Genomic DNA, 15,379 nt, shown 5'->3' with positions numbered 1-15,379 from the left:
GTGGAAGATGAATTGAATTTTGAGTTAGTTTGCAGTTGGGGTTTTGAAAATTAGCGGTTTGCCAGTTTGGCTGGCATTCGGGGCGCCAGCTTGCTTGCCAATTTCAATTACTATATAATTAAGTTGTTTTTGTTATTTTCCTGTATGCGACACCGTTACTGATTGGCCAAGGACGCCTCTGTACGCTCTGGTTTTTGCGGTTCAAAATGTAATCGATCACCTAGCGGGAAGTTGGTGCAAATTATAATAAATTTTGTTATTTTGTTTTCGCTATAACCCGCTTGTTGTCTGTCATGCTGTGCGGTTGAAATAGATTTTTCATATAATTATGAAACTTTTCTTGGTCGCAATTTCGAAAATTTTAAATTTCTGACCAACTATGTAACATGAAACTTTATTTTGTGTTGTACGAAACAAATTTATTGCCCCCAAAGGTATGCAATACAATAGCTGCCATTCACCTGCAGCGGCAATACTGCCACATTAGTTACCAACAATAACAAAACAAAAACGTCACGTCACAGCATTTCAGACCCTTTAGCGTGGCCGTGAAAAAGTTGAAAGAAAAAGGAGAAAAAATGTAGTTTTCAAAAACTTTTTTCCGTCTTCACTTTTTCAAACACATTTGCCGCCCCACTTGTTGAACCAACCTTGCTGTGTATTGCAATGTTGCTGAAGCCTTCAGTGTCACCCCTTACTTCGCCAGCCCTCACAGCGCTCCGCGACCTGCTTTCCCCTTCTCCTCTTCCTCTTAAAATTAAATTCAATATCGCCCATCCTACCCTACCACCGTCACCTCGCTCTTTTCCACACCGCTTCCCTTTTCAATTTCACCGTTTCATTTTCACTTTCCTTCCACTGCCGACCGCTCAGTGTTTAGCGCAAACTTTTCAATAAGCAGCATATTTTTCGACTACGACTTTTCTAACCAAAACCAACGAAACTTATAAGCAAACAAACAAACAAATGACAACACACTGCTGCCGTCTGCTTCACTGCGATTGCACCGGCTGCTACCCACTCCCCAACGCGCGCCGGTAAAAGTACGTCGAAAATTTAATTTTACTTAGTTTCGCATGATGGGAAAAGTTATATGCGCGTAGCATACTTTCAGATGCTTGTTGGTTTTTGTTACACTTTACAAACTTGCCGGCGCGCTCACCCACACAAAGACGTGCACACAAATACACCCAGAATTTTCCCAACTTTCGCTCAATATAAATGTGGTTTTGTGTAGTTATGTAGCCACAAAGCGTGTATTGTCGGTAACTACTACCCATATTTAGGGTATTTAGTGTTTAATAAATTTTGGTTGCATACTTTTAGGTGCTTAGCAGTGTAGCGCAGTTAGTGATTGTTAGAAAATAACTGAAACGGAAAGCTAGTAATTGAGTTTTTGTTATTCTTATGCAAGAATTGAAATTGTGTTGCATACATTTGGGTGCATTGCTAAGGTAAATATGAAATTGTTGAGGTAGTCGTTGCAGTTAATTTGTAGAAAAACAAACTATTTGTAACCTTGTAGGTGAAATGGAAAGGTTTTAATGAAGATGTCAAGCTAACAGTTGCATAATTTTAGGCGTTAAAACAAGCTAAACTCTAAATTGTATCTACTATTTAAAAGACTTGGTAGGTAGATTGCATAGAATTTTATATTTTCAAAGTTTTAAAATTATTTCTGCTTTAGAAATATTTCACGGCTGCATAATTTTAGGCGCTACAAGGTACAGTCTATATATAAGCTATGGTTTATGGTTTGGCTATTAAACTTCAGAACATTCCGGTTTAAAGGCTGGAAAGTGTGTTTTGTTGTTTTTGAACTCAACTAGAACGGTTTATATTTCTAGGCGCAAGTCATACTAAATTTTCTGGAAATGAAGAACTTTTGGATTATTTAAAATTACATGTTATGAAGCGATTGTCTACTAGACATCAGTGAAATATCGCGTGGCGTTTTTTTGTTAAAAAAAATTATATTGCATACATTTTGTTGCCTCCACAAGCGAAATTCGTTAACTAATATTTACATTCATTTAACTTAATCATATAAATCTTTTTTTCAACTTCTAAGCACCGCTCTAATTTTCATATCTTTTTCCGCGTAAAAGCTATTTCTTATCTCTTAAATTCAAGTTTGTCGCAGCATACTTTTGGGCGCACGTTAAGAAATATGCAAGGGTATAGGCAACCAGCAAAGGAAAACTTTTAATTGCAATTTTCCTATAGAACTGATACTCTCTTGCTACTTGTTTGCATTGCTGCTGCATACTTTCAGGCACCAAAGCATAGACATGCCAAAAATGTAACTTCGTAATTTCGATTTGGAAAACTATGTTTTTCCAATTAATTGCAATTAAGTTTTCTTGGAGATAATTGTTTGCTATCTGCGAACAAGTGTTTTTCGTTGCATACTTTTTGGTGTAAAGTTATGCAAATACTTTCGGGCATGAGTTTGTGTGTGCTTAACATAACAACAATTACGATTTTGTTTGTAAAGAAATTTTTGCGAATGATAATTTCTTTGTATATTTTCAGGCGACAGGATGTTTTACGCAGACATTTAGGTGTAAGGAAAAATTTATATTTTTCACTGCAAAATTCGCTTTTGGCTCATACGTAGTTTACCTGATGTATGTATGAATGATACATAGGTATTTTAATGCATACATATACATATACATACATATGTACATACTTTCAGGCGCACACGCGAATTCGCTTACATTTTCAGATTCATGGATGAGTTGTTAGATTTTAAGTGAACATTGTTACGCCGTGAAGGATTGTGTTAGAATTTTTAGCAACTTATTGTGAGAAAAATTGTTGATACTTTAAGTAGCCGTTAATAGCAAAATCGAAAATGGAACTGTAAAAGAGCGGTATGAGAAGTGGAAATGCCAGTCTTACGGCTACTGACTGCACTGAAAGTGTAAATACGGATAGATTATGCATACTTTTAGGCGGAAAAAATTATTTCCAGTTAAATCTGAAGGTTATTTAAATTCTGGGCATCTAAAAGTTTTCATAAAAAAAGCTTTTACAATTGTCCAGCGGAGATCTAAGGCTTCCGAATATGCAGTTAAAAACCCGCCCACTGAGATCAGTATGAATAAGACAAGTATATTTTTAGGCGCAAAGGTTTAAATTTGATATGTTTGACATCTCTTATGAAAGATTTAGATTATTTTGAAGTTACGCAAATTATTTATAGTAAAATGGTAAAAAATCTATAATTTGCAATTAGGAGCTGCATAATTTTTAGGCGATCACTGCCAAAACCTACAGAAACGCCATTTGCATATATTATAAAAGACTTTAGGAGTTTAATACGTAAAAGTAAACCGATATACATATGTATGTATCATCACAATTAAGGTCAGGCATTTTCCATAAGTATAGAGGTATACTTTTAGGCGAGAGATGAAATTTGAATATAACAAGCGTTTTGAGAAAGTATGAAACATATAATTTAACGCTATAAGTAAGTATGTAAGTACAGAAATGTGAAAAGAAATTGTTGTGAGCGAAGCATGCTTCAGGGCGCACTTGCTGAGTTATAACTTCTATTTCGTGCGTATAAATATTTTTCTTCGAAATATGCGCACACTCAGAAATAAAACATTATGGAAAGCAAAAGTTTAGTCCGCCAGATAGTCAGTAAAAAATATTTCATTAGTTTCAAAAGAAAATAAAGCATACTTTTTTGCTTCACAATCAACGAGACAACATTTTTTATGACAATGAATAAACTTTTAGAGGCAAAGAAGTTTAAATTCAGGTATACGCATTTGTCTGGACAAACTAAAAGAAATAATAACGGAAAAAGTTCAGCAATAAAACAATACAAAATACCTTTACTTTATTTGCATACTTTTAGGCAGCTTTATGTGCGCTATCTAATTAACGAACTCTGTAACATGTCTCAAAAGTATGACTATTAAACATAATAATGCGATAACAAGCAAATATACTACCCAACCGTGAGCGTAATTTAATTTCCACCAACGCTAAAATGTATGCAATAAAATTTTTATGAGCAACTTAACCTTTTTTGCGAATGACAAAATGAGCAAGTGAAATCGGGGATATTATATGCACTCATGAGCATACGTGAGCAGACACAAGACGACTGGCGCCACACAACACACTCACACAAATACACAAATTTTATATGAAAAGGAATATAACTTTTCACACTCAAATGTACTTAAATAGATAGCCATATATGCATACATACACGCTTATTGCGCGCCTCGTGTAGCTATTTTTTCATGCATCATGTGTACTGTCCTACTCACCTCCATCAGCACCTTCTCCCACACTACAGCTGACCTTCGCCGCTTGCCACGTTGTCAATTAACGGTTTCTTGCGCAGCTGTTGCACACTTCATGGCGCTTTTGCGCCAACAACTTAACGCCTGATATGTTTCACGTTTATACATGTATGTATTTGCAGTGGACTATATGTACATTAGGGTGGTCCAAAAATGCACGCGTAAAAGTCAAGTCGGAATTTTTATACCGAAAAAAATATACTCCCAATTTTTTTATTTTGAAATCACAAAAATTTTAGAGGTCGCTCAGAGCGCCCAAAGTTTTCCATGTATTTTGTTTGGCGAAAAACAACTTTTCGTAGAAATGGTATAGAATTCTTAAAGATCAATATTTTTCGATCGAAAAACTGTGGTTATTTTCAGGATTATTTATGTAACCATTTTTTCATCGCAACTATGATTTATAGGTCCGCCAAAAACTCACAAAAACCCCGAATAGTTTAATGGGGGCCAATAAAAAATCGTTAGTATTAAAAACTGGGAGTATAATTTTTGGACCACCCTAATGCACATACGTTGTCGAGGTAGGGAGTAAAGTGTAGCGAGAACTATCATTGTATGCTTCCGCTACTAAATGGATGGCAAATAAAGCTTTAAGCCAACCTTGTTGGGCAGGGAGGCGGGGGAGAAGGTGAAAGGGTGGGCTACGTCGATAAGCGAATGTATGAAGTGCACACTTGGCTATCTGTTTGTAGCTGTCAATTTGCATACATTAGCGTGTAAGCGACCAAGCGAGCGAACGCACCGAATAAGCAGACATTTTACGGCAGAGGTTGGTAGGGTGATGCAGGACATTTAACCCCATTTCGCAGCAATGTTTGCATTGGCAACATTCACGGCGGCTCAGCTACAATTTAAGGGCGAGCAAATATGTAGGTATTGAGCGTGGAAGGTCGCTAGAAGTGGCAAGCGAGCGCCAAGGTAACTTCCACCTGGCTGCCGATCAAGCACACAATCTCCTCCTTCTTCTCCGGCAGCAGGAGTTCCCACCAATCCAACTCACTTCATCTCTCTTCTCTTCGTACTCATTTATTTATTTATCACTGCCATTCGCTGTTTCTATTTGTCTGGCTGCTTCGTTTCGCCTCCAGCGCTTCCATGTTTCGGTTTAATTGAATTTGTAAGCAGATAATAGCGCATCGATAAGGTCGCCGTCATCGTCGTTGTGACTGCCATCTTTGCTTTCATTGCTTTTGTCGACAATTGTGTGCACGTAAACAGCTCACTTGCGGTAATGTGGTAAAATGTAAACTTAAATGTAATGTGGTTGTATTGTTTTAGGCGTCTTCGCGCCGCAATTAAATGTTAACCCATCGTATCGCATAAAGTGGAGTAGAGTTTGGCGTAAAATAAATTCGCCTACTTTGAGGTGGTGTGAATTTGCGAAAATCTATTTTTATTGTAATGTAAAGTAGTCGAAAATGCGACAGATATATTTTAAGGTGCTGTACTGAAAATGCTTTTGGAGTAGTTTTTGGAGCTACAGCAACTTTAACTGGCTTGAACTTCGAACTTATTTTGCCTCATTGATTTCTAAATTAAGGCTACATACATACATACATTTTTAACAGGGACCGAGAGCAAAAGGTATTACCGAAACTAAATCTCCTCGTAGTTTTGTTCACCCTGTGCAACGTTCCCAAAGAAAACAATTTGCAAACACTACTTTCGGGAACATTTCTAAGAGAACAAAATGGGAACAAAAGTCTCCGGAACGTTTTTGGAAAATAACTATACGGGAACAAAAGTCTAAGGAGCTTTCTCTCGAATAACAATTTGGGAACTAATGCCTCAATAAACAACAAACAAGTCTTCTTTGAACAATTCGCGAATAATGGAAGCGAGAGTCAATTTTTTCACTTAGTGTTCATTAGTTTGAAATGTTTGAATATTAAAGTTAATCAATAAAAAACTGAAAGATAATTATGGAAATTAATTCAAAGAAAGACCTAAGACACGAACTTTTCTGGCACATGAAATTAATATCATTTGATTTTTTTTTCTTTTTTAATTTTTAGATTTAATTTTTTAAAAAGAAAAACTTATATTGTTTAATTTCATTTCATTTTTAGAAAGTTAGTTTATGTATTTTTTTCTTTCTCAATTTAATTTTCTTCTAATTATTAGATGTTATTCTTCTAAAAAGAAGCATATTTTTTAACTGAACTTATTTAATTTTTTTTTCTTAAATTAATTTTTTATCGTTTTTCGTTTTTAGTTTGACTTTCTGTAAATTTTTAGATGTTATTGTTTATTAAAGGAAAGGTTTTTTTTCTAATTTCATTTGACTTTTAGACATTTTTTATTTATTTTTTATTTAATTGGTTTTTCTTTCGTTAATTTCATTTTACTTTGATTTTTAGATTTTAAAGTTTGTATATATATATTTTATAGGTTTTAAAAAATATTGTTTTAATGTCATCTAACTATTAAGGTTTTAATTAATTTAGTTTTACTTTTATTTTAATTTTTACTTTTCTAAATTTAATTTTCATTCAATTTTTGGATTTTGTTTTAAAAATAAAAATATATTGTTAAATAATTAATTTTTAATTGCTTTTTTCCACTTTTTTGATACAATTTTTTTCTTCTAATTTAATTTTTATATTTTATTGTTTTAAGAAAAAAAAATATTTTAGTTTCGTTTAATTTTTAACAATATTTTGTACTTGTTTTTGATTCATTTTAATTTTTGCTTTTTTTCAATTTAATTTAATTTTATTTATTACCTGTAATTGAATTTAAAAAAAAACTTATCGCTAAAAGGCGAACAGCATAACGCAAATACCTCCTCGTTAGCAGATCTTTCAATTAGTCTTTCGAAAGGCAGTAAAGAGCTTTCAAGTTAGTTGCCACAATTGACAATTGTCTTACGAAGGACTTTTGTGTTTCGAAAGACTGTGGTGAGTGGAAAAACAGTCGCCAGAATTGCTCTGTAATTGTTGATAAAATTATTTTTATTACTATCTCAGCACGGCTAACAGACTCTGAGGGTATGCAAAGAAATTCTTTAGAATTTCCTGCATACTTTTATGCGCTTCCTTTTAAATTTTTATTAACTACTCCAAATAAAAAAGCAATTCCTGATATAAATACTTATTTAGTCCGCGAAACTAATCTTAACTGCATGCTTTTAGGAGATACTTTTTTGTTTAAAGAAAAATATGCGAGGAGTTTAATAATGTGGTGATAAATAAAGATTTTTCATTAGTTCAAGCCAGTATATAATTTCAATTATTTGAAAAAGCAGGTAAAGCGCCTAAAATTAGGGAACACGCATTGTTTTGGAAGCTGAAAATAAAAGAAGCTTTACAAAGTCTGTGTAATTTTTTGTTGCTTAAATTTATTTTCACTTCAATCTTGCAACTTATAGCTTTCTCGTTTTAACTTCTTAAAAAGAGGAATCTCTAAGCGACTGAATAATTTTATGGCTAACCTTATCCGATGCCTTTGCCATTGTACACTGAACGGCCTTACTATTTAGGTGTTGTTGTTTATATTTAGGCCGTGCAAACCTGCTCACCCCTTTAAATCAAAAAACATGAAATTGGTGGCATCATATAAAATTTGCATTCCAAATTAACATTTACTTCGTGGGCAGCTGTAACAATATGAAAGCAACAACAACAACAAAAATTATGCTTCAAACCGTTAATAACCTTTTTCGCTGCTAAACAGCACCTACTTCTCTCTCACTATCTCTTTCACTCCCTACTGGACGACCTTATTTTCAAAGCAGCTGCTTTTGTTGTGGTTACCCAAATAACGCATTTCTAATTATTCTCGCTTTTATCCTAGCTGTTGTAGCGTATGCTTTTCACGTTCCTGCGCGGCGCGGCATACTGGCTAATCCTTTTCGGCGTTTCAGCAGCGCACACTCACATGCACCTAAGTATGTATGTATGGATGTATGTTTGCATGTTTATGGGTGGTGTTATGTGTACTTTTAGGCACGAATGCAAATGCGTTTGTGAAATGAGAAATTAAAGTGCGCGTGTGGCATCAAATACAAGTGCGCTACGCTACACATCGCCGAAATGGAATGAAAGCCATGCGAGCGCCAGTTGATTGGTGCAAATTATGCAAATAAGTGTGTCGCAGCAAATATGTACAAAGTGGGTTGCGCGCGCGTGTATTCGAAGTCGTCGTAACAAAAACAAAAATTTTCGGAAAACAAATGGTTGAAAGTGTCACGTAGCAGGCATGAAGAAATTGGGACGTTTGTAATTATGCACGTAACTGATACTGGGAAATTGTCATAGCGAACAAATTTTTTTTTCGGACGATATCAAAAATAAATTGGAGTGGACTTTCTGTTTTAAAAAGTGTCAGCGTTGAACTATGACCCAAAAAACTGAAGCTTTTTTGTGGTCCAATCGGACACTCAGTTGAACTTGCACACATACTACATATGTACCAAATTTAAGAAAGGTGGAACTTGTGGCGGATTTTCAAACGCTGCATACTTTCAGGATCGTAAAGTTAACGGTCCTTTTAAAAAAGGTTAAATTTAAACTGCTATTAAAACGAAAGATTTCACTTTAAGGCATTGTATATAAGTAAAATTGTATCAGCATACTTTTGGGAGCAATATAGAAAAGTAAAATTTAGAGTAGGAAAATTGAACGGTTTTTATAGATAAATAATTTCAATGCTATCAATTACAAATATCAAAGCTCACAGCAATGAATGTGTTTGCATACTTGCGGGCGCATTAACCAAATTTTCCGCTGTCTCTTCAATTTCGGTTAATATTATGTCATTTCCAAAAGCACTGAATATATTTTGTTGCCATATTTTTGAAATTTGCATCTTTGCCATTTTTCGACACTTCAACAGTTTTTTTTTTCTCAAAAACTGGACGTGATAGAAAATGTTTGTAAATACACTTCAAATCAGCATCAAAAAATCTATAAGATGAGGTCGGCCCCGCTTTTGAAATAACATACGACAAAATTTTATTGAACCGTGTTATTTATGTAGTTGACAAGCAGGCATTTTTAATAGCTACAGAGCAATGATTTTCCTTGGTTGGTTAACATGTTATGCTACCAACATAATTTCATAATTTCTGTATAAAATTCCACACTTCACCATTTAATACGCTAATCATCGATACCTCTACATCATTGCATACTTTTAGGTTTTTCTTCAATAAAATTATTAGATTTTTTGCGAATTATAAATCTATAACTTGCGTTTTTACCTAATAAAAGTGTGCAACTTCGCGTTTTAGTGTTCTGATATTTTCCATTGCATACTTTTAGGCAAATTTTTCCCTTTTATTTATTAGGCTATTTTTATTTATTTATTTATTTATTTATTTAGTCTACAGAAAAATGTTTTCTTACAGACAGTTGAGATAAAAAGATTTAGAATATTTAAGTATGTGTGATACATTACAGAGTGAAATAATTATAAATATTGACTTGTAAAGATAACAATGATATTCAATAGCAATTTGGGTAGCTGGCGAGGCCTTGTCTCCAGTCTACTTTTGTGTGCGGCGGGCGGAAAGACCTAGTTTCCGCTCCGCCCTGTTTACAGGCCGTTGATCATGGTCGGAAAGGCCGAGCTTCCGATCCATGTTCCCGTAGTCGTTACTTTGTAAGTGAGGCAGGCGGAAAGTCCTAGTTTCCGCTCCACGCTATAGACGAACTGTTGGGCGAGGTCGGAAAGGCCGAGTTTCCGATCCCTGCTCCTATTGTCCTACGCGGTCGCGGAAATATACGAAGCCGTTACAATTGTACTAAGCAGTCATAGATATTGTGTAATTTTTTCGTTCACGGTTGCAGATATTAGTTTATTTAGTTAACTTGTTGAGCAATGTTTTCTTTATTACAAAAAGCGATTCAGATATGTCGATGCAATCATAATGCTTGTTAAAATCTTGGCATAAACACCGAAAAGCATCATGCATTTCAAAGTTTGATTTACAAATACTCAACACAATAGGTTTAAAATGTCTCGTGGGTCTTGTAGGAATACAAAAATTTATCTCACTCAGTAAAAAGGGACTACTGACCATCCCGTTCATTAATTTAATTAAAAAACTGAACTCTTTTGAAAAAATCAGGAATGTTCCTGTTTTAGAATTTAAATGTATATTTAATCGCATATTTACAGGCGTTGAATTTTTTCTATAAAATTTTGTTTCAGATTACTTGCGTAAATTTTCTAAAAAAATTTTTACTCCATTGCGGTATGCAATTATAGAATTGAATTTTTATTAATTCAGGTCACAAGAAAATTTTGCGAATTTTAAGACAATTTATTACTTATTAAATAAAAAAAATCGTTTTACTTAAAAAAATAGTTTTAAATATACAAATTTTTCAAAAATATTAATGTATGTATATTAGAATATGTTTATTTCGAACCATTTTTTTTCTTGTTTTGCAAAAGATTTTTTTTCCAAATTTTTTGTTAAAGTTTTTTTCAGAAACTTTAATTTTTTCAAACATTTTAAGAAAATTCATTACTTATAAAATAATAAAATCGTTTTACTTAAAAAAATACTTTTAGATATAAAAATTTTTCAAAAATATTTATGTACGTATTTTAAAATATGGCTATTTCGAACCATTTTTTTCTTGTTTTGCAAGAGAATTTTTTATTTATATTTTTTTCCAAAAAACTTAAATTTTTTCAAACGAAAATACGCTTAGCCTAAAATAAATAGATCATATTCCACAAATCAAGTCATATTCTTTACTTTTAGGCTCTTACATATGTAGTGCAAGAAAATATAATGCGCTTGCATACTTTCAGGCTCTAAAAATTGATTTAAACAATATTACTTCGAATTTTGCATTTAAGGAGTTTCAATACAACTAACTCTATGAATGATATTTTTTTAGTTTTCCTTGGTTCTTGTTGGATAAAAAATTCTTCGTATGAGTGTTTATATTTTTTTTTGTTCAAAACTATTTAGTTTGCCAAAATATTTATTTCTCACATTTTACTTTCAAAAATATTTTTTCCCTTTTAGGGCTGTTTCACACTGTTGGCATATTGCAATGCTATTGGTATGCTGAAAAAATTTGATATTTAAACCCAAAATTAAAATACTTTAAAAATTTTACTTTTTTCAAAAACATGTTTTTGAAATATATTCATATTTTTTGAAAAATGTTTATATCAAAATATTTTCAGCTCTAATTAGATCATATTCTGCAAATCAAAGCGAATTGTTTACCATTATGCTCTTAGTACTGAAAAGTTATTACATGACTGCGGAGTTTTAGGCTCTGCAAATTTGTTTCCGAAAAATCTTTTTTTGAATTGTATATTTAATTAGTTTCTATATCACTGTAGAGTGCTGAATTTTTTTGTGTAACAAATGTCCTTGTATACTTTTAGGCCTTGAGTGCTACGTTATTTCCGTAGATGGGAATTAATTAAAGCCGTACACTACACTGCTGTAGTCAGAGTTATATTATTATATATCATTGCATACCTTCAGGCTATATATTGCTGAGTAGATATGTATTTTAAAGCCCTTTTCACAATGGCGAGTTAGGAGTAACGATCCTTGGGCAGCCAGCTCTACAAAATAAGGCCCGTTATCCCTAACTTTAGATCTGTGTACAAAAACTGAAATTTAAATGCCAAATGTGAAATAGCTCTCCACTGTGAAAACGGCACTCGTTAAGTTTAGTTTTTTTCTTTGACTGCTGTCTTTTTTAAAGCTAATTTACTTATTTCTTGTTTTTTTTTTGAATCTTGACTGCATTCTTCTCAATTTTTTCTTCGTTTACTCATTCGGTGGCCTAATTTTTTTTTTTATTTTATTTTTTAGTTTAATATTCCATATTTCGTCGACTTACCCTCATTTTTGGCTTGCTTAAAAATTTAAATTGTATTCTTTTTTCTGCCCAATACTTTCTTTTTACTTTATAACCATTCTGGTATTTATTATGCACTTTTTAAACTTTTCTGCGGTAACATAATAACTACTTTTTTATTTTTTCCATTTAAAATTTTCTAGTTTACTTACCAAAAATATCGCCACCCATGCCATTCCAATATTATCGAACGATATTGTCCCTTGAAATGGATTATGAGCGCTCTCCCTACAATCCGTATAATATTGATTCCAATTGACGCAGGAGGCATTTGTCGGTAGATTATCGCTATATACGGATGCCGGTTCTGAAAATGGCAGACAGGTTTAATTTTCCTAATGCATAGAGTTTTTAAAACACATATTATAAAAAAAAACATGTATTCCATAAATCATCAAAAAATTCAGCTCCAAGTAGACTTTAGTTCTTTCAAACTTTCTAAACCCCAGTGTATCTGTACCTGAATAGATCGAGGTACAGCGCCAGGATTGGGGGAGTTATGTCCTGAGATTCTCTCTAAATTGAAATCTAGACTTCAATACTGTGGTTAAGAGCCGTTAAAATGGAGCATCGTATAATCGTGCTATAGGCGACCAACCAGTGCCTAAGTTTATTACCGATGTAGCCATGAATAAAGAACTACTAGGACACATTATCTCTTAAAGGAGGTCAAAGAGAAGGCCAAAGCAAATCCAATATTCTACAGCGACTTTTTTACCTTTACAAAATTGCTCAAAAATGAACTGAAACTAGTAGGCTTGCTGAATTAATTCAGTTTTCAAAGATACTTTTTGCTGCCTTTTGAAACATTTATGCAATGATTTAGTGACCAACACATTAAAATATATACTTTTGAATTTCTTTTAATGTATTTGATGTACTATTTAAAATTGAAACATATTTTAATTGCCTAATTCGCTACTTTTTTCAGATCTGTTTATTTATACATAGCTGATCGCTCAACTGTGAAATTGAGGCGTAAAGTTATTTTTTGACAGAAGAACAAAATAAACAAAAGGCAACAATATACAGCATAGCTTTCGCGCTTTATGCTAATTGAGTTGCCGCTTGGATGGATTGCGAATAAAATTATGCCTAACTCAAGGGTACGGAAATATTTCAAACAGAATTGGGAAGAAGGAAAATTGTTTTTAATTGCCTTTATTGTTTCTTCAAAGTAAAGAAAGTAAATTTAAGACATTTCCTAAAAAGCAAAAAATAAAGTTAAAAAGTAAGAAAAAAAAATAAAAGGGGAAAACATAAGAAAAGTTCCTCTGCATTCTTATTACATCATTAGAATTTAAATGTTACCTGAAGGTTAGCAACAAAAAAAAAAATTAAAAAATTCAAAATTTAATATTTGTTTGCCTTTTAATTTCGCGGTTATATGTAATCATTTCCACAAAAGTAAGACAAAAATAAACCTAAATTTTTTAGATTCATCCTTTTTTCATTTTTTAAATTTTATATACCTACATACATCATCAATTTAAAATAATTGTTTCTAAAATTCCGACCAAGAAATCTATATATATAGTTTTTTCGCAAATTTTTAAGAATATAGGAAGAAATATAATATATGTACATAAATGTTAAAATAAATAAAAATGTGTCCCATTTCGAAAAAAGCTCGATTACTTCTGAGTGGAAGATCGACCCATTTCGGCAGCCAGTTCGAAAACGTCCTATATCAGAAGAATTTTGAACAACGCATTAATTTAGAATTTGATTAAAGAGCGCCCTATTCAGAATTTTATTGAAAAATACCCTATCTCAGAATTCGGTTCAAAAACGCCCTATCTTAAATGAAAATGTATGGAAAATGTTTTTCAATAAAATTCTGAATAGGACGTTCTTTAATAAAATTCTAAAATAAGGCGTTCCTTGAAAATTTTTGTGAGATAGGGCGTTTTTGAACTTGCTGCCGAGAAATAAAAGCAGGTAAAATATTAAAGAAAGTTTAAATTACTTAATTAGAAAAAATGTATTGCTTTAAAATAAACTATATATATTTTTTTTTAATTTTGTAAATAATAAAAATCTAATATCGATAAACTGGTGAAATGGGTTTAGTCATAGCGTTTCCAAAGAAAAGGTGAAATAACAAGTTTCGAGCTTTTTTCCATCAAATGAAAGCCACCTTATCAAATAATAAAAAGAATTCATAGAAGTACTTTAAATTTTAAAAGCTTTCAAAATATTTCCATCTCTTTAAAAATTGTTTCCATTATTACAACAATTTTTCTTGTGTCTCTTGAACATTTTTTTTATATTTGAAAAAAAAAAATAAATAAATAAATAAGAGCTGAATTTTTTCCATTTTTTTAACAAAAGTAATCGAGTAGTTATAAAACTAGTTAAAAGTAAAAATTTTAGTTTTTGTTGATATTCAATTAGTAGATTTTAAACATTTTGTAAAAATGAAAAAAGCATTAAAGTGCTCAAATTTTTTCCAACTTGTGAACATGTTTTCATCAAAACAAAATATTTTTTAAATTATTTTTATTTGAAAATTTTGATTATTTTTATATTTTTTTAAGTTTTTAAAATTCTATTCGTCATTTAATTTTATTTGCAAATTTTTCAGTACATCCATATGTATTTTGTATTAAAATTTTTGTGATATTTCATATGTTTTTGGGCAAATTGCGAAACATTAATTGCATTAATTGGTTTTTTTGTTTTTTATTAAAAAAAAAGTCATCGTAAAAAAAAAAATTTTTTTTCAAATAAGAAAGTTGTGAAATTGGTAATTCTTTAAAGTTTTCCAAACAAGACAGGCTGAAAAATGAATTCATGTCTTTTTAAACTATACAAAAAATTTCATGCAATTAATTTAGTTTAGTTTCCCAATTTTTGAAAATTCTGAGTATTTTTGATCAAAGTGGACTTATTTTAAACTCGCAACTTTTCATAGTTGGTTCTAGTTTAACTTTTTTTTTTCATTTTGTAAAAAATAATTTAATATAGAAAAAAGAGTTACATATACTTCTTTGCAAATCCTGAAATTTTTTTCTTAAACAAGGCACTTTTCAACTTCACAAATCTTTAAAATGTCTTCAAAATTAAAAAATACGTATAGAAGATTTAACGAAATTTTATTTTTATTTAATTTTAAACTAAACGAGCCGTTTTGAGGCCCCTCTGCAAAAAATTTGGAAAATTTAAAATTTTAACATGCATTTTTTAATAATTAAA

General features: G+C 31.8%; 1 protein-coding gene across 1 annotated transcript in view; it reads right to left on the bottom strand.

The window, feature by feature from the left end:
• Positions 1-15,379, bottom strand: part of LOC118748752 — a 305,281-nt gene that overhangs the window by 81,857 nt on the left and 208,045 nt on the right. Inside the window, exon 8 of the mRNA XM_036483405.1 lies at positions 12,334-12,488. Coding sequence (XP_036339298.1) covers positions 12,334-12,488 — 155 coding nt within the window. The remainder of the gene's footprint in view (positions 1-12,333; positions 12,489-15,379) is intronic.

The sequence above is a fragment of the Rhagoletis pomonella genome, unplaced genomic scaffold, assembly GCF_013731165.1.
Source record: "Rhagoletis pomonella isolate Grant_MI unplaced genomic scaffold, Rhpom_1.0 Rhpom_scaffold_00013, whole genome shotgun sequence".
Classification (NCBI taxonomy): domain Eukaryota; kingdom Metazoa; phylum Arthropoda; class Insecta; order Diptera; family Tephritidae; genus Rhagoletis; species Rhagoletis pomonella.
Note: the sequence above shows the minus strand (reverse complement) of the source record. Positions and strands in the feature narration are given on the sequence as shown.